At 68.1% G+C, this 16,742-nt stretch overlaps 3 protein-coding genes across 7 annotated transcripts; 1 reads left to right on the forward strand and 2 right to left on the reverse strand.

Annotated features, from left to right (window-relative positions):
- The first annotated feature begins 747 nt into the window (after positions 1–747).
- APBB1 (amyloid beta precursor protein binding family B member 1) lies at positions 748–7,833 on the forward strand. Of its 4 annotated transcripts, none has more exons than XM_085065666.1 (14): positions 748–895; positions 1,370–2,035; positions 2,498–2,676; positions 2,994–3,050; positions 3,126–3,226; positions 3,498–3,534; positions 3,954–4,091; positions 4,204–4,328; positions 4,897–5,011; positions 5,615–5,699; positions 6,203–6,286; positions 6,408–6,529; positions 7,189–7,365; positions 7,435–7,833. In XM_085065666.1, the coding sequence occupies exons 2-14, from the start codon at positions 1,504–1,506 to the stop codon at positions 7,600–7,602; spliced, it is 1,920 nt and encodes a 639-aa protein (XP_084921792.1). In that variant the 5' UTR covers positions 748–895; positions 1,370–1,503; the 3' UTR covers positions 7,603–7,833. The 4 variants fall into 4 exon arrangements, with proteins under 4 accessions (XP_084921792.1, XP_084921684.1, XP_084921875.1 ...); XM_085065558.1 differs by having other exon boundaries at positions 827–895; positions 1,360–2,035; XM_085065749.1 differs by lacking the exon at positions 2,994–3,050 and having other exon boundaries at positions 827–895; positions 1,360–2,035.
- Positions 7,834–8,270: 437 nt separating this feature from the next.
- On the reverse strand, positions 8,271–13,020 carry SMPD1 (sphingomyelin phosphodiesterase 1). Its single transcript, XM_085067313.1, has 6 exons — positions 12,322–13,020; positions 10,699–11,486; positions 9,872–10,043; positions 9,716–9,792; positions 9,072–9,217; positions 8,271–8,992 (listed from the first exon to the last, which is right to left on the reverse strand). Exons 1-6 carry the CDS (start codon positions 12,919–12,921, stop codon positions 8,577–8,579), a joined length of 2,199 nt encoding a protein of 732 aa, XP_084923439.1. The 5' UTR covers positions 12,922–13,020; the 3' UTR covers positions 8,271–8,576.
- Positions 13,021–13,072: 52 nt separating this feature from the next.
- CCKBR (cholecystokinin B receptor) lies at positions 13,073–16,653 on the reverse strand. 2 transcript variants are annotated; one of them, XM_085067437.1, is made up of 5 exons: positions 16,503–16,653; positions 15,244–15,495; positions 14,746–15,001; positions 14,548–14,675; positions 13,073–14,248 (listed from the first exon to the last, which is right to left on the reverse strand). In XM_085067437.1, the coding sequence occupies exons 1-5, from the start codon at positions 16,651–16,653 to the stop codon at positions 13,731–13,733; spliced, it is 1,305 nt and encodes a 434-aa protein (XP_084923563.1). In that variant the 3' UTR covers positions 13,073–13,730. The 2 variants fall into 2 exon arrangements, with proteins under 2 accessions (XP_084923563.1, XP_084923641.1); XM_085067515.1 differs by lacking the exon at positions 15,244–15,495.
- Positions 16,654–16,742: the final 89 nt, after the last annotated feature.

Genomic DNA, 16,742 nt, shown 5'->3' on the forward strand with positions numbered 1-16,742 from the left:
AGGACAAGAGGGAAGGGCCTCAAGCTGTGCTTGAGGAGGTTCAGGGTGGACATGAGGAGGAATTTCTTCATGGAAACAGCTGTCAAGTGCTGGAAGGGGCTGCCCAGGGAGGTGGTGGAGTCCCCATCCCTGGAGGTGTCCAAAGAACAACTGGACGGTTGTGGCACTCAGTGCTCTGGTCTGGGTGACAACGTGGGGATCAGTCACAGGTCGGACTCAGTCCTGGAGCTTTTTCAAACTAAATGACTGTGATCCTGTACAGGATCAGACTGGTCCATACCGGGCGCAGGGACCCCGCACACCGTGTCACCATCGCTGCTCCCGGCTGGACCCTCCGGTCCCTGCAGGGCTCAGGGGGTTGGTAAGAGCTGGGAGCCTCGAGACCTGCTCCAACTGAGGGTTCAGGGGGCGCCGGGGGCACAGCAGCCGCAGGCGGTCCCGGCGCTGACCCCGTCCCGGTGCCGGTGCCCTGGGGGATTCCGGTACGGGGAACGGGGGGCTCAACCGGGCTGAACCGGTCCGTGGCACGCATGGCACCGGGGGTCCCGCCGCCCGCTAGAACAGGGGGCGGAACGGGCAGTGTCTGGGTCACCGGGCTCGGGAGTGCCACCGGGGGGTGTCCTGCATTCCGCCCAGGGCCGGATCGAGCTCCCCGCCGCCGGCAAGGCTGGGGGTCCCGGGCAGTACTCTGGGTCTCGGGCGGACCCGGTGGTGCGTGCCGGGGAGGGCCGGCGGAGGCGCGCAGAGCCGCGGGGATCGCGCTGCGGCTCCCGGGGGTCCCGGCGGCGCCGGCGCGAGAGGCGGCGCTGTCCCCCCGCTGTCCGGAAGCGGAAGTGACGCGGCCCCGAGCCCCCCACCCTCCCCCCCGCGACCCCCGGCAGAGGAGCCGCCGCAGGTACCGGTAACGGGGGCAGGGAAACCGGGGGGACACTGGCCAGACCCACTGCGGGGAGTAGTGCGGGGGCGATGGGGGGACGGAGGCCCGTGTTGCCCCCGCAGGCCCGGGCCGGGGGGAGCGGGGCGGTCCGCGGGTGCGGGGTCCCCGTGGGGTCTCCCGTGGCGGGGCCGTGGGCAGGTGCGGAGAGATGCCGGGCGAGTCGCGGGGCGACCCCGAGAGGTTTTGGCGGCGGAGGGGACTGCGGGGGGAGCCGGGGCCGTGCGCGGGGGCAGTGCGGGATGCCGGGCCGAGGGGGATCCTGGAGCTGGGCTAGGTCCCCGCGTCCCGGGGAGCCGCGGGGCGATCCTGGCGCGGGGGGAGGCTGCCCGCGTCCGTGAGAGAGCTGTGAGGGGATGCCGAGTCCTTGGGAGGACCCGGGGCCGCGGAGCGCCCGTGGCCAGGGGTCCCCCTGCTACCCCCAGGTGCCCCCAGGCCCGATGGACGTGGAGGCGCCCCGGGGGCTGTAGGACCCCCCTGCCCTCCTCCCCCGCAACGGCAGCCGCGGTCGGGCCGGGCCGGGGGTCCCGCCGTGCCGGGGGTCCCGCCCGTCCCCGTGTCCTCGCGCCATGTCGGGGGCCCTGAGCAAGCGCAGCGACCTGGCCAACGACAACCGGTGCCCGGGGCTGAGCCTGGGGCTGGGGGCGCCCCCCGACCCCCGCACCGGCCCCGGGGGGGCCCCGGCCGAGGAGCTGCCCGGCGCCGGCTGGGCGAAGGCCGGGCAGGACCAGAACCGCAACGAGCTCGAGCCGGCGCCGGGGCCGGAGAGGTGCCCCGGGGCGCACGGGGGATCCCCCGGAGCGCTCGAGCCGGCGGTGCAGGCCCGCAACGCCCGGAACGCCGCCGGGGACTCGCGGGCCCTGCTGATCGGCGCCTCGGAGGAGGAGGAGGAGGAGGACGATGAAGATGAGGAGGAGGATGAGGAGGAGGAGGACGGGGCCGGGGTTTCTCCGCCGGCTCTGGGCACAGAGCGGGGCCTGCGGGAGCCCCCGGGGCGCAGCGCCAGCCGCCTCTTCGGGGGGCCCGGCCCTGGCAGCGACGAAGACTCGAGCTGGGCCACGTTGAGCCAGGGCAGTCCTGGCAGCTCCCCTGATGAGCCAGGTGGGCACCTGACCCATGGAGCCCCAGTGACTTGTGACTGCCCTGTGGAGCCCCACAGTGGCCTCTCACCGCCCCACAGCTGCCCCCTGGAGGCTTCTGACTTTCCAACCTGCCCCACAGTCACCCCATGACGATCTCTGGCCACCCCACAAGTGCCCCACGGAGCCCCACTGCTGCCCCCTTCTCCTCCTTCCTGCCATGCCCTCCTGCTCCTGTCAGCTCCACATCTCCCCCAGTCCCTGGCTGTGTGCACACTGCTACACCCTCAGCTTGCCTGGATGCCATTCCTGGTCCCCTGGTCCGCCAGCGCCTTGGGCACTGTTCTGTGTCCCCAGTCCCTGCTAGTTCCACGGCATCCCCTTTGCCCCCTTGTCCCTGTGGTACCTTCCTGGGGCATCCCTGTGTCCCTGGGGGCTGTGTGGGGTTGGGGCTGACCCCCTCTGACTCCCCTATGCCCTGCAGAGTCACTGTGGCCTTGCGGTGCGGGAGCACACGGGGACCTGCCCCCCGGGTGGCTGCGGGTGCAGGACACCTCGGGCACCTACTACTGGCACGTCCCTACTGGTACCACTCAGTGGGAACCCCCTGGCGGGCCCCATGAGACCCCTTCTGATGGCAGCACCCCCACGGAGGGGCCCGCTGTGAGTCGGGACTGAGGGGACTGGGGTTGGACTGGGGTGGCTATGCAGCCACTGTGGGGTGGCCAAGGGGTGGCTACAGGGTATAGGCTGAGGGGGGGATGCTGGTGGGGTGGTTGTTGTGAGGGGCACGGGGGCACCTGTGGTATGGGTGTGAGTTGCTCTTGGGGTTACCATGGGGCTCCCATAATGTGCTGTGGGGTGATTGGATGGCAGCATGGGGTGCTTATGGGGTGACTGGGGGGCTGCTGTGGGGTGTGGGATGCCCATGGGGTGCTGTGGGGCTGTGCTATGGGGTACCTTGACCCAGCCCCCTGCAGCTCTCCTGGACGAGCTTTGCCCCAGCTGAGACCTTCAATGATGGGGACTTGTGGAAGGTGAGAGGAAGCAGTGGATGGGAAGGGGTGGGGGGTCAGTGTCCCCCCAGCCCCACAGAGTCCCCTTGCCCCCAGGACCCCACAGCTGAGGAGGAGGAGGAGGAGGAAGAAGATGAGGAGCCAGGAGTGTCAGACGTGGAGACGCCATCACCAGGCCCAGGATCACCAGGAGAGGGGTGCGGGGGACGCTCAGGGACTGGGGGGACACATGAGGGGTGTGGGGCATGGGCAGGGCTGTGCCTGGGCTCTGTCGGGAGGTGGGACCATGGGTGACAAGCAACAGAATGGGGAAAAGGTGTCCCGTGTGAAGTGGGAGCTGGGGGGGGCAGGGACCTGGGTGTGGGATGTGGGGGATCCCAGAGGGGTCTCAGGGACAGGAGTTGGGGCTGGGGAGGCCCCAGGGTCTCAGGGTGCAGCCACTGACCACCCCCTTGGTTCCCCTTGCAGCATGGCCCTGGGTGAGGAAGATGCGCTGGACTCCAAGGTAGGGCAAGTCCCTCCTGACCTTCCTAACCCACAGGGCCCCTTCCCCACTCCTGTTGGGTCCACCGCTGGGGGGCTGAGGCGCCCAACCTAGGGATGCCCAAAGCTGTCACCTGCATGGGAGGGGCCTGACGGGTCTGCCCTGCCCCGAGGTCCGGGGGCTGTACAGATTGGGGCGGTGAGGCTGCCCCACACCATCCCCCTGCCCCCTTGCCCCAATCCTCTCTGCCCCACAGCCCATGCCCCACACCAGCCCTGCCTCATGCTCCATTGCCTTTCCTGCCCCACGCCACTCATTTCTCCACTGCTCCCCACCCCACGCCATCCTTGCCCCACACTGCCCCTGCCCCACAGCCCCTACCCCACACCGCCAGCCCCACACATCCCCCACTGAATCCCATTTGCCCCCCTGACCCCCAGGGCCTCCCTGTGCGCTCCCTGGGCTGGGTGCAGCTGCGGGAAGAGGAGCTGGGTCCTGGCCGCAGCAGCAGCACTGTCAGCGCCTGCATCCGGCAGCTCTCGGGGCCTCGCGATGGCCCCCCTGGCACCTGGGGGGAGGTGAGTGACCCCAGACTCCCCCTGTGCCCCCCACATCCATCCCGCACCCTCTCCACTGCCCTCCTGGCACCTGGGGGAGCTGAGTATCCTCCTGGCCCTTGTGTGTCCCCAGGCACGGGCACTGCTGCTGCTCGAGGGCCGCACGCTGAAGCTCGTGGACCCGCAGGACCGGACGCTGCTGCACGCACAGCCTGTGGGCGCCATCCGCGTGTGGGGCGTGGGGCGGCACGGCAGCAGGTGGGGGCAGGTGTGGGGCTGGGGGGCACAGGGTGCCCGCGTGTGCAGCTTGAGGTAGCACGGGGGGCGGGCATGGGGGACATGACATTCTGGTGTCTGCAGGGGGCTGGGTGCATGAGAGGCTGGGCTCCTGTGTATATGGGGTGGGGATGGGGGCAATCTGGGTGTGGAGGGGGCCATGGGACTGGGATTCCCACATGGGTAGGGTGTGGGGCTATGGGAGTCACGTGCACAGGGCTGGAGGGTCCCACATGTGGATGTGGTCCCACGTGGGGTTGGGCAGATGGGGGCCATGGGGTCCCAACACTGAGCCCCCCCAGCAGAGAAGGGTGTGGGGCAGGATCAGACCTGCCCTTAGGGGGGTGTGGGGTGGGTCCTGGGGCTGTGGAGCAGGGGGTCCGTGCCCCCCTGCCACCCCCTAACCCCGCTCTGTCCTGCTGTGCTGCTGGGGACACAGGGAAAGGTATGGCCCCAATCTGCCCCCTGACCCCCAATGCCCCCAGTCCCAGCTCGGACTGGGTGGGGAGGTGACTGGGGGGTTCCTGAGTGACCCCTCCTCACCCTCTAGGGACTTTGCATACGTGGCCCGGGACCCCCTGACGCAGGTGCTGAAGTGCCACGTGTTCCGCTGTGAGGGGCCAGCCAGCGCCATCGCCACTGGGCTGCACCAGGTCTGTGCACAGGTGAGACCCCCCAGACCACCCCGGGAGCCCCTCAAACTGCCCTCTTGGCCTGCACTATGTCTGTGCCCAAGTGAGACCTCCCCTAAACTTCCCTGGGAAGCACCCCCCGGCCTGCACTGGGTCTGCATCCAGATAAAACCCTCCCAACTCCCTGCCGGGTTTCCCCCCAAACTGCCACCTTGGTCTGCACCAGCTTTGTGCCCAGGTGAGACACCAAGACCCCTTGGGCCCAGGTAACCCACCCCAAATTCCCCTTCCTTGGTCTGCACCACATCTGTGCCCAGGTGAGACCCCCAAAAACCTGCCGGGACTTGCCCGAGCCTGCACCACATCTGTACACAGGTGAGACCTCCAGGCCCTTCCAGCCAGTCCCTAGGCCTCTTCCTGGGTGAGCCCCTCCCCACCCCAGTGTCCCCAAAGAGCTGCTGCAGAGCACAGGGGCCAGGGGTCTCTGGGGGTCCCTGTGGGATGCCCATGGTGTGGCAGCCAAGAGGGCTGGGGGTGCCCCTGGTATGACATCTGGAGGGCTGTGGGTCACCATGGGGGTCCCTGGAGGCCACTGTGGTGTGACATCTGGGAGGGCTGTATTCCCCTGTCCCCCAGCTGACGGCGGAGAGGCGAAGCGCCCGGGCAGCAGCCAACGGCCTGGGGACAGAGCCTCCCCGGCTGGGGGAGCCTCCCCTGCAGGGTATGGGGGTTAGGAGGGTACCTGTGGGGGAATTGGGGTGGGTCTGGGGGCGCATCTGGGAGGTACCCTGGAGGGGATTTGGAATCCGGGAGTTACTAGGAAGGGCTGAAGGACTGCTAGAGGGGTTCCTGCGAGGGGATGGGGGAATTGCAGGGCAGAGGGCTCATGTCTGGAGATTGCATTCACTGGGGGAGGGCAGCTAGGAGAGAGGGTGGCTTTTGGGGGGTTCTGGTTATGTCCCCCCACCACAGCAGGGCTCCTGGCCCCCAAGAGCAAGGTGGTGCAATTGAGGGGTGTTGGGAGTTCTGGGGGAGCGTTGGGGTACTCTGGGGGTCTTGAAGGGCTCTGGGGAGGACAGTGGAGTGCTTAGCTTCCAAGAGGTCTTGTGGGGAGCTGGGTGCTGGGTGAGCACTGAGGGGTGGGGGGAGGGGTTCTGGAGGGATGCTGGGGCTCTGGGGTGTCTTGGGGGGCTCTGGGGGTATCTGACAGTGCCTTCTCCACAGTGGAGTTCCCAGCCCCCAAGAGTGAGGTGGTTCAGCGCTTCCCGGTGTGTTACCTGGGCTGTGTCCCTGTTGCCAAGCCAGTGGGTGAGTGGGGGACTTGGGGGGAAGGAGGGAGGTGTCTCAGGGGGGCTCCTCCAGCCCATGTGGGGCAGCTGTGGGGCGAGGGTACCCCCAGGATCTCCCTGACCCTCTCTGTGCCGCCCAGGCATGGATGTGATCAACGCGGCACTGGAGGCAGCGCTGGCCCCTGGCTCAGGGGAGCCCCCTGCACCCACCCCTGTGGTGGTCAGCGTGGCCCCTGCCACCCTCACCATTGCTCACCGCCAGGTATGTGCCCTCCTGGGACTGCCCCTGCCCTGGGACCCCCACCCATGCCCACCCTCACCATTGCCCACTGCCAGGTGTGTCCCCACCTGGGACCACCATCCTGGCCTGGGGTGACTGTGGTGACCCCCACCTGCACTGGTGACCCCCTCCTGTTCTGGAGTCTCAGTGACCCTGTCTCATGCCAGAGGGGCTGCAGAGACCCCTCCTTGTAGCAGGGATCCACGATGGCTTCCTCCCTGCCACAGTGTGTCCCCACCCCACCACATCCCAGGGGACTTTGGGGGATCGGATCCCCTCCCACCCTGGGGGAGGGGATCCCCCAAGCTGTGCTGAACCTTTCCAGCCCCAGGGTACCACAGTGACCCCCCACCTCTCCTGGTGGGCACCTTAGTGACATCCCATGTGCCCTGCTGACCCTGTCCTCATCCTGGGGGTGCCTCGATGACCCCCTCCACACTCTGGTGCCCCCCTCCCCATCATGTGGGTGCCGTGGTGATCCCTTCCCCTTGCCATGGGTGCCCCAGTGTCTGCTGCTTCTCCTCCTGTGGTGCCCTAGCGGCCTCTCCCCTCTGCCTTGCTTTAAGCCCTCTCCATGCCACGGGTGACCTGATGCCCCCTCCCCATGCTGGGGTGCCCCGGTGACCCCCTTACTCCCGCAGACAGAGGCGGTGCTGTGCGAGTGCCGCGTGCGGTTCCTGTCCTTCATGGGGGTGGGACGCGACGTCCGCGCCTTCGCCTTCATCATGGCCAGTGCTCCTGGCACCTTCCGCTGCCACATGGTGTGGTGTGAGCCCAATGCCGCGGGGCTCAGCGAGGCGCTGCAGGCTGCCTGCGTGGTGAGTGCGACCCCCCAGGCCCCCCTCGGGCTCCCCCCGTCCCCCGCTGACCCCCCTCGCTTCCCACAGCTCCGCTACCAGAAGTGCCTGGATGCGCGGCCCCAGGCCTCCAGCTCCTGCCTGCCAGCCCCCCCGGCTGACTCGGTGGCACGGCGGGTGGGCTCCTCTGTGCGCCGGGGGGTGCAGACCCTCCTGGGAACCCTCAAACCGCGGCGGGGAGGGGCGCAGACCCCCTGAGCGGGGCAATGGTGGGGGGGGCACGTGGCTGGGCAAGGCAGTGTGGGGGGGCCAGGACCGCTGACCCAACGCTCCAGGGCACAGAGTTCCCCAGGGTGTTGGCTCAGGGGTCCTGCCTCCCCCACTGCCCCCGTGGTGGGTCACACCCCCCCCAAGGTCCCCAATGCATGCGGTGTAACGAGGGTCTGTGTTGTACTAAATCATTAATTAATAAACCCATTCCACCAGCCCGGCTTGGCTCTGCATTTAGCCTCATACAGGGAGGAGCAGCAAGAGGAGGAGAAAGAGGGTTGAAGGGTTCTGTTGCGTCTGGTTTGGGTCTTCCTAGGGTGCTGCAGAGTGAGGAGGAAGATGAAGAGGGTGGTGAGGTCTGTCCACACCTTTATTGGAAGAGTGATGGGAGTACAGGGACCGTGGACTTCTCCCAATTGTGATCTCTCTGGATGCAAATTAGGAGGAGGTGGGATGGTGGGGTCTCAGCATCCCTGATTTGGGTCTCCCTAGGTTGTGGGCTGAGAATTCTGGTGAGGAGAATGAAGGACAGTGGATACTCCACTGTCCTTCATCCTGTACATCATACCTGTACTGAGGGGTGATGGGAGCATGAGGACTATGTGCTGATCCCAATCCCAATTCCAACCCTGGTGGGTGAGGATAAGGAGGGGTGGTGGGGTCCATTGTGCCTTTATTGTGCTACTGGTGAGACATGGGGACCACATGCCAATCCTGACCTTGCTCCCAGTGTGACCTTGTGCTGATGCTGCTCCCAGCCCCCATCCTGGCGTGACCATGTGCTGACTCCAGTCCCGCTCCCTGTGCAACCATGTCCCAGCCCTGCTTCCAGTGAGACCACGTGCTGACTCTGATCCTGCTCCCTGTGCAACCACGTCCCAGCCCTGCTTCCAGCGAGACCATGTGCTGACTCTGGTCCTGCTGTGACCATGTCCCGGCCCCCACTCCAGCCGGCCCCCAGGTCAGCAGAGCCGCCGCTGTTGCCAGAGCTCCTGGATGCGTGGGAAAGGCAGCGTGGGGCGCAGGGGCCAGCAGAGCGTGGGGTCGGCAGCGCGGCCGGAGCGCAGGGCGCAGAGCAGGGCAGCCTTGCAGGGGCTCCCGCAGGGCTCGCGGGGTGGGTGCCCTTTGTGCAGGTGGAACCAGAACCGTTGGAAGAGCTGCTCGTCGTCCTGCATCCGCCGCACCAGCTGGTCCCAGTCAGCTGGGAAGGCTGTGGGCAGCCCGTAGGCCTCGCGCGCGCTATAAAGCCGCTGCCAGCGCGGGGGAGTCCCTGGGGGAGCCGCGTTGGCCTCTGTGAGGTTTAGGATGAAGGTCTCGTGGTTGAGCACCGCATGGGAGCTCCCGGGGTAGGAACTGGCCACCTCATACACACGGTACCCTGTGGTGGAAGGGATGGTCAGCACCGGGGGAATTGGGGTGGTTTTGGGGGCCGCACAAGGGGGTAGTTTGGGGCGCACCGGGATTGAGGTTGATGTAGGTGGTGACACTTGGTGCGACGAAGGCAATGGAGACAGGACGTGACAGCGTCTCCTCATCGTAGAACAACTCGAACTCGTCCACGTGCGTGTGCCCGAAGAACTGGGCTGCGATGGTGCCCTCAAACCTGCCACGCTAGGGTGAGTGGGGGGTGGCATCCCAACCCCCAGACCTCCCACTCTGGAACCCAAACCCGAGCCTGGTCCTGGTTCCATATGTGCGGTGGGGATCTGGCATATGGGGTGGGCAATCTGGTGCATGAGATGGCACTCCAGGGCAAGTGGGCAGTGGTCTGGCATGTGGTGTGAGGGTCCAGGGTGTGGAGTGGAGGTGTGATGTAGGGGTCCAGCATGTGGGCCATGGGTCTGTTGTGTAGGGCTGGGGTCCCATTCACAGGGTGGGAGTTCAGGGTCTGGAGCTGGGCTCTGGCTTGTGGGGTAGGGTTCTGGTGTGGGGGTTGTGGGGGTCAAGGACACGTGGACAGGGGTCTAGTGTGCAGGGCAGGGGTCCAGCACATGGGGAGGAGTCCAGAGCACAGTGTGGAGGTCTGGCATGTGGGGTGGAGCACACAGTCAGGGGTCTGGCACACGGTGTGGGGGTCTGGGCCAGGGCATCAGGCACTGACCTGTTGACGATGCGGTAGTAGTTCCAGCTCCAGCTGCGCAGACAGTGGGCTGGGGGGATGTGGCCGATGATGTGCACCTGTGGGCAGGAAGGCAAGGCTGGGGGTTTGCCCAAGGCCCACCAGAACCCCCCATGTCCCCTCAGAACCCTCCCCCACCTTCTCCCCATCACGCTCAGCATCTGCCAGGACCCCCATGAGCCACTGGAGCTGCCCTGCAGGGTCGGTGGCATTGATGAGGAGCCAGAAGTTGGCCTGGGAGCAGAAGTTCATGTTGAGGGAGACAAGGCGCAGCCCAGGCCAGACTTGTGCCGTGTAGAACCCGCCGGTCCTGCGGGGAAAAGCAGGGTCAGTGCTGTGCTGCCCTGCCCCATGGACTCTCACACCCTGATGAGCTGCGTGGAACCCACCAGCCCTGTGGTGAAAAGGGGGCTGCACTGTGTCCCCTGATCCTCACACCCTGCACCCATCCCGTGGACCCCCAGCTCTCTGCCACCCACACTGCCCATCTGCCTACAGCCCCCAGCCTGGAGCCCCCATGGCTCCTGTCCACCCCCAGCCCTCTGTACTCCAACCAGCCATGATTCCCCTCCTTGCACCTCTCCCCTCCCCATGAAACTGAGATATCTGCACCCAGCCCCAGCTAGCATGGTACCCCCACTGCCCCTCCAGCATGGAGACCCCTCTGTGTCCTGCTAGTCCTGAGCCCCCAGTAGCCCATAGGCCCCAGCTCTGAGCCGCCCAGTCTGTGCTACCCCAACTCCCCTACTCCAGAACACCTGACAGCCCAGAGCCCCCCAGAGTGGAGCCTCCCAGCCCTGTGCCCCTGATCCCTGGTACCAAAATGCCACAGACCCAGGCTCTCAATAGCCCAGAACCCCCACCACAGTGCCCTCCTACCCCTGCAATCCATGAACTCCCCATGCCTGGGCCCTCAACAGTCTGGAGACCTCCACCCTCTCCCCCCAGCCCCGCCCCATGCCCACCGCAGGGTGTGCAGGGCGGCGGGGGGCAGCCAGCCCTGCCAGGCCTCGGCCATGGCATCGTAGAGCCACGCGGCCGATCGGTTCCCACGCACGTAGGGTGGGGGGAAGGCGTTCACTGGGGTGGCCTCGTGGTTCCCCACGGCTGGGAAGACACGCAGCCCTCCCAGGCGGGTGCGCAGCAGGGCCGTCACTGTGCGCAGCGCCCGCAGCTGGTCCCCGCGGCTCTGCTGCCACACGTCGTGCGCAGGGATGTCCCCAGTCCAGTACGCTGCCGCAAAGCCGCCGGTGCCGTTGCTGGTGTGCCCGGTGGTGTTGGGTAGCTGGGCCAGCAGAGCGTCGATGGTGTGCAGGGGAAGGTCGCACTTGCTGTAGCTACCCCAGAACCCCGCCGTCCCCGGCCCGTTGCGGGAGGCCCCGCGGCAGCACAGCGGGTCGGGGCAGGCAGCAGCACTACCCGGCGTGTACTGACGGTCCCAGTGCAGGTCGGTGAGGAAGAGGATGCGGGCGGTGGGTGCTCCAGGCGGTGGCGGCACGGGGGGCCGCACTGGCGGCTTGGGGGCGGCGGGCAGGGACAGGTTCCAGGCTCCCAGGATGTCCCAGTGTCCGCAGCGGGGGCCCAGCAGGAGCCCGCAGGCCTCGGGCGGGCGCAGCACCGAGCGTGCCCAGGCTGCCACCACATCGCCCTGGAACAGCTGTACGGCCTGGCGGCACACGGGCGGCCGCGCCAGCCGCAGCTCCTGGCACAGCCGCGACGCCACGCGCCCCACACGCGCCACATTCGGCTCCAGCTGCGGGGGATGGACATTCGGGATGACCCCAGCGCCCCACACCTCTTGCTATCCTCACTGCACCCACCCCCCCCGAACTCCAGATGCTATCACTGGCCTGTGCCCACCAGCGACGGGCACGGCACCCAACTGCCATCACCGCGCTGCACCCGCAGCCCCCCGGGATCGACCCTACACCCCGACACCCGGCTGCTGTCACTGTCCCACACCCGCCGGCCACCCCGGTCCACTCAGCTGGACATCACGAAGCCAGAAGGCACCCACACGGTCCCCCAGCCCCTGTTCCCCCGGCCCGGTTCCCTCCTCCCTCCCTTCCCGTCCCCGCCCGAGCCTGTCCCCGTCGTCTCAGGCGAACTCACCGACCCACCCCAGCCTGTCCATGTCCCCGTTCCTGTTCCTGTCCCAGCCCGCCCCCGTTCCCCCAAGCGGAGCCACGCCCGTCCCTGTCTCCGCTCCCCTTCCCCTTTGAGCCGTCCCAGCCTGTCACTCTCGCCGTCCCCGCCCGTCCCTATTCCAGCCCGTCCCTGTCCCCATTCCCGTCCTGGTCTCGTGTCTGTCACAAGCCCCGACCTGCCCCGGCCTGCCCCGGCCCAGGCCCGTCACGAGGGACAGGTCCGGCCTGTCTGTGTCCTGACCCTGTCCCTGTAACTGATCCCGTCCCTGTCCTGTCTCGTCCCGTCCCCTCTGTCCCCGCTCCTGTCCCCCCGCTTCCTGTCGCCCCCGCTCCCCCTGTCCTGGTGTCCCGGCATCCCCCCATCCCCGTGCCTCGCCCGGTGTTCCGGTGTCCCCCCGCTGCCGCCCGTGTCCCGGTACTCCCCGATGCCCCCGTTCCCACCTGCAGCGCCAGGTCCAGCGCCCCGAACAGCACCCGGCAGGCCGGGCACGACACGTTCCGCCAGCCCCAGCGCGGCGCCGCCGCCACCAGCTGCTCCCCGGGGTCGGGCGGCGACCCCGCCGCCACCGGCAGCGACAGCAGCGACAGCGCGGCCAGAGCCAGCAACAGCAATCGCGGCAGGGACCGCACCGTGGGCCCCGGCGGGGCCCGAGCCCGGGCGGCCATGGCCGAGGGAAGAGGGGCGGGGCCCGAGCGCCGGCATTCCTGACCGGGCGGGGCGGAGCAAGGCAGCGAGGGGGCGGGGCCACGCTTGGGGCGGGGGTGTGGGCGGGGCCCGAGCCCCGGAGCCACACAGAGCACGGCGGGGGCGTGGTCTCGAGAGAGGCGCGGCCAATCGCCAGCCGAGAAGGGGCGCGGCCACCCGGGGGGCGGGGCCACATGCAAATGAAGGGGCGGCTCTATGCGGGGCGCGCGGGGCGTTATGGGAGATGGAGTTCTGGGACACGGAGGTGTTCCCTGGGGTTCTCCTCCTCTGCCCACGGTCACACCCCCGTGCGGCGTTGGGTGCTCCGCACCCGGGCACCCCACTCCCCCAGCCATCGCCGCCGCCGGGCTCAGGAGTACTCGCAACGGAGGGTCCCAGGCTGCAGCCCCCCGAGCCCTGCGCGGTGCTGACCCCACGTCCCGCCCGGAGCTGCCCCCCGGAGCCTCCGTGCCTGCCGGGCAGGAGCGGTGGGAGCAGCGGCGCAGGTGGGCACGGGGTCAGTTTATTGTAACCGTAGTCGGGGAGCAGCGCGAGGAGACCCCGGGCTGGGCTGGGCAGGGCTGGGGGTGCCTCTGACCTGCCCAGCCCCAAGGGTCCTCCCGCCCAGCCCCTCGCCCCAACCCAGCCGGGGACTCGGGGGCACTGGGATTGAGCAGCGGATGGCGGGTGAGGGTGTCCCGGGAGGGCGGGAAACTGGAGGTACCGTGATCTGGGAGGCACGGGGGAAGGGGCACAGGGGGTGCAGGCAGTGCCCGGGGGAGGCAGGGTGGGGTTCATGCCTGGGGGGATCCTGTCCAGCTCAGGTGGGGCCCAGGCACTGATGTTAGGGTGCTTAAGGGGGTCTAGCTCGGGGGTCGCAGGCTGCCGACAGTGGTGTAGCTGAATTTGGAGAGCAAGGTGCTGGCCATAGGGGACTCATGGGGGTCTAGCTCACGTGGGCCCCAGGCACTGGTGTTGGAGGGCTCAGGGGTGTTCCAGCACAGAGATGCCAGCTCAGGGGCATCCCAGGCTGCTGACGGTGGTGTAGCTGAACTTGGAGAGCAAGCCGCTGGCCATGGAGGGCTCAGAGGGTTGCTGCTGCAGGGGGGTCAGGCTCAGGGCGCTCCCAGCTCAGTTTGGGGGTCGTGGCTCAGAGGTCCCTGGCTCAGGGGGGCCCCAGGCTGCTGACAGTGGTGTAGCTGAACTTGGAGAGCGAGGCGCTAGCCACAGGGGGCTCATCCTCGGGCGGGCGGCGGGGGCAGGCACGGCAACAAGCCCAGCCCGCGCAGGTGGCCCCAAAGGCCTTGCGGAAGCGGCGGTTCATGAAGCAGTAGATGAGGGGGTTGGTGCAGGCCGAGGTGTAGGAGAGCAGGTGGATGAAGGCAATGGGGGTCCCCGAGAGTGCCCGCTGGGCTGCCCGCGGGGCAAAGGCACGCCACGTGTTGGCAGCGAAGATGGGCAGCCAGCAGAGGAAGAACATGGCCACGATGACCACCAGCATGCGGATCACGCGACGCTTGGCTGCCAGCTGGGCCCCCGAGCTGTTGATACGTGCTCGGTCCTGCTGTGCAGCCTCTCCCAGTGCCCGCAGCTCCAGCGCTGCACCCGGACGTGACAGCTGCAGGTAGCACCCGTCGCCTTCGTCACAGGTGGGCACTGGGTTCCCCCCGACACCGTGTTGGGCTGTGGAGTGAGGAGGTATGGTCACAGCCAGGACACTGTAGGAGCATGCTGCACCCCAACACCATAGGAGCATCCTCCAGAAGGGGTGGGATGGGGTGCAGGGGACATGGAAATGGACATGGCACCATGGGGACATGCTGCAGCCCAAGGCTACAAGGAGGTCCCCAGGAAAGGGGGCTGTCCCTGAGGAACACAACACTGTGGGAAGCAGGGGTAGGGGCTCAGACCTCCCTCTCATCCTGGGGTGGGCACTCCGCCCACGCAGGGGTCATGCCAAGCATCATCCCCCGTCCCCTCACCTGCCACCTCCCTCTTGATGTCCAGCTCAAAGCGGATGCCACGGTAGAGCTCACGGGAGATGAGCCCGTATGCCACTGTCATCACCACGCCTGGGATGAAGAAGAGGACGAGGAGCAGCAGGACGTACCTGGGACAGGGGCCCCTGTCACTTGGCATCCCGTCACCCCCGCGCTCCCCCTTCCTCCCCCAGGACTCACCAGGTCTGCCGGACCTGCTCGCTGGGCCAGTGGTGTGTGCACTGTGTGGGGGGCGGGCGGGGGGCGGCGGGGCGCGTGGTGCTGTACACGGCGTAGGGCAGCATCAGCAGCGCTGCCAGAGCCCAGGTGCCCGCGATGACGCGGCAGGCGTGGGACCGCGTCTGCCAGGCGCGCGACTGCAGCGGGTTGCAGATGGCACTGTACCGCTCGATGGCAATGGCCACCAGGCTGAAGGTGGACACAGCCACCGAGACCCCTGTGGGTAGCAGGGTGTGTCAGGCGGCAAGTCATGACGCTGCAGGCCCCCACCTCCTCCCAAAGCCCCCCACCGCATTCCATGTACCCACGAGGTAGGGATAAGCCCCGCACATACCCATGAGGTAGGGACAAGCCCCTTCCCTGTGCCCCCATGTACTCACAAGGTAGGGATGAGGCCCCCCCGCCATGCCCCCCCATACCCATGAGGGAGGGACAAGCCCCCGCTGTGCTCCACCCTACCCATGAGGTAGGCGACAAGCTTGCAGACGACGTCGCCGAAGATGAAGGCGCCCATGAGGCCGGGCAGCAGGGTGAAGGGCATACAGCACAGTGCCAGGAGCAGGTCACTCAGTGCCAGGGACAGCAGGAAGCAGTTGGTGACGGTGCGCAGTCGCCGGTTCAGCGCCAGCACGGCCACCACCAGCGCATTGCCCCCAACGCTCAGCATGAAGATCAGCGCATACAGCACCACGCGCACCGCCACGTCCAGCTCTGTGGGCAGCAGTGCACTGGCGCTGCATTGGGACCCTGGGTGCACTCCAGAGGCACCCAGGTGGCACTCTAGAGGCACTCTGAAAGCACTCCTGAAGGTACCATGGAGACACCCCCATGGCACTCCAAGGGTAGCCTGGTGGCACCCCCAGACACTCTGAAGGCACCCCAAAGGCACCCCAGCACAGGTCCAGGCACTGGGACACCGGGGCTCCAGCGTGATCGGTGGGGGCTCGGTGGGGACCCATCAGACGAGTGCATCGGTTCCCCCCGTTTGGCAGCTTCCAGGAGCTGGGGCGAACCCCGTGTACCCCGGCTCAATTCCGTGAGGCTGGGGGACCTTCATCCAGGTGTGTGCCCCCGGCTCAATTCCATGAGGCTGGGGGACCCTCATCCAGGTGGGTGCCCCCATCCTGCCCACCCTCTGCCGCGGTGCTGAGCCGCGGCTCCCCCGGCGGCGCGGGAACGTGACAGGGACGTTCAGCCCAGAGAGCGGAGTCTAGACAAGCGGGACGAGGGGAGCCCAGCCGGGCGCTGCGATGGGCTTGGGGTCTTGGCCCTGGGATGGGATGGGGGCGTCCCAGTCGAGGGTGCGACTGGAAGTCCCGGCCCCGGCAGTGGGGCAGGGGTGCGGGGCGGGCGATGTCTGTGTCCCTGGCGTCCCTGTCGGAATCCCCTCCGCCCTCCTGCTGCCACCGGCACAGCCCGGCGTGTCCTTCCCAGGCGGTACAGAGATTCGCACGGGGACCACTGGGCAGTGCCGGGGCAACCGAGTCCCCTCTCGGGGCGCGGGGACGGGGGATGATGGGTGCGATGAGGGACACGGCGGGGGACGGGGGCGGCACTGATCGGGGACCGGGAGAACCGGAGCGCGGGGCGGCGGGCACCGGGGTGGCGCGGCAGGACGAAGCCGGGTGCTGGCGTACTCGGGGGCTCAGGGCCGGCTACGGGGGGGGCCCTCCCTGGGTCCATCCCGCTCCTCCACCCCCCACTCCCCTCGCTCTCACCTCTGGGCGCCGGGGGCCCGCGGAGGCCCCTGCGGAGGAGGTCGCACACCGAACCGTTGGTCCCGTTCCCGGTGCCGGGTCCGTTCCCGGTGCCGTTCCCGGAGCGGCAGAGCAGCTCCTGCAGCGACTCGTTGAGGGGCCGGGGGTCCATGATGGGGACCCCCTTGCGCCCCCCGCCCGTCCTCCGGCAGGAGGCACCGGGAAGGACCTGGCACAGGGAGGCTCCGGGAGGGACGAGGC

Source organism: Lichenostomus cassidix, chromosome 1 (assembly GCF_008360975.1).
Source record: "Lichenostomus cassidix isolate B80296 chromosome 1, HeHo_3.0, whole genome shotgun sequence".
Classification (NCBI taxonomy): Eukaryota; Metazoa; Chordata; class Aves; order Passeriformes; family Meliphagidae; genus Lichenostomus; species Lichenostomus cassidix.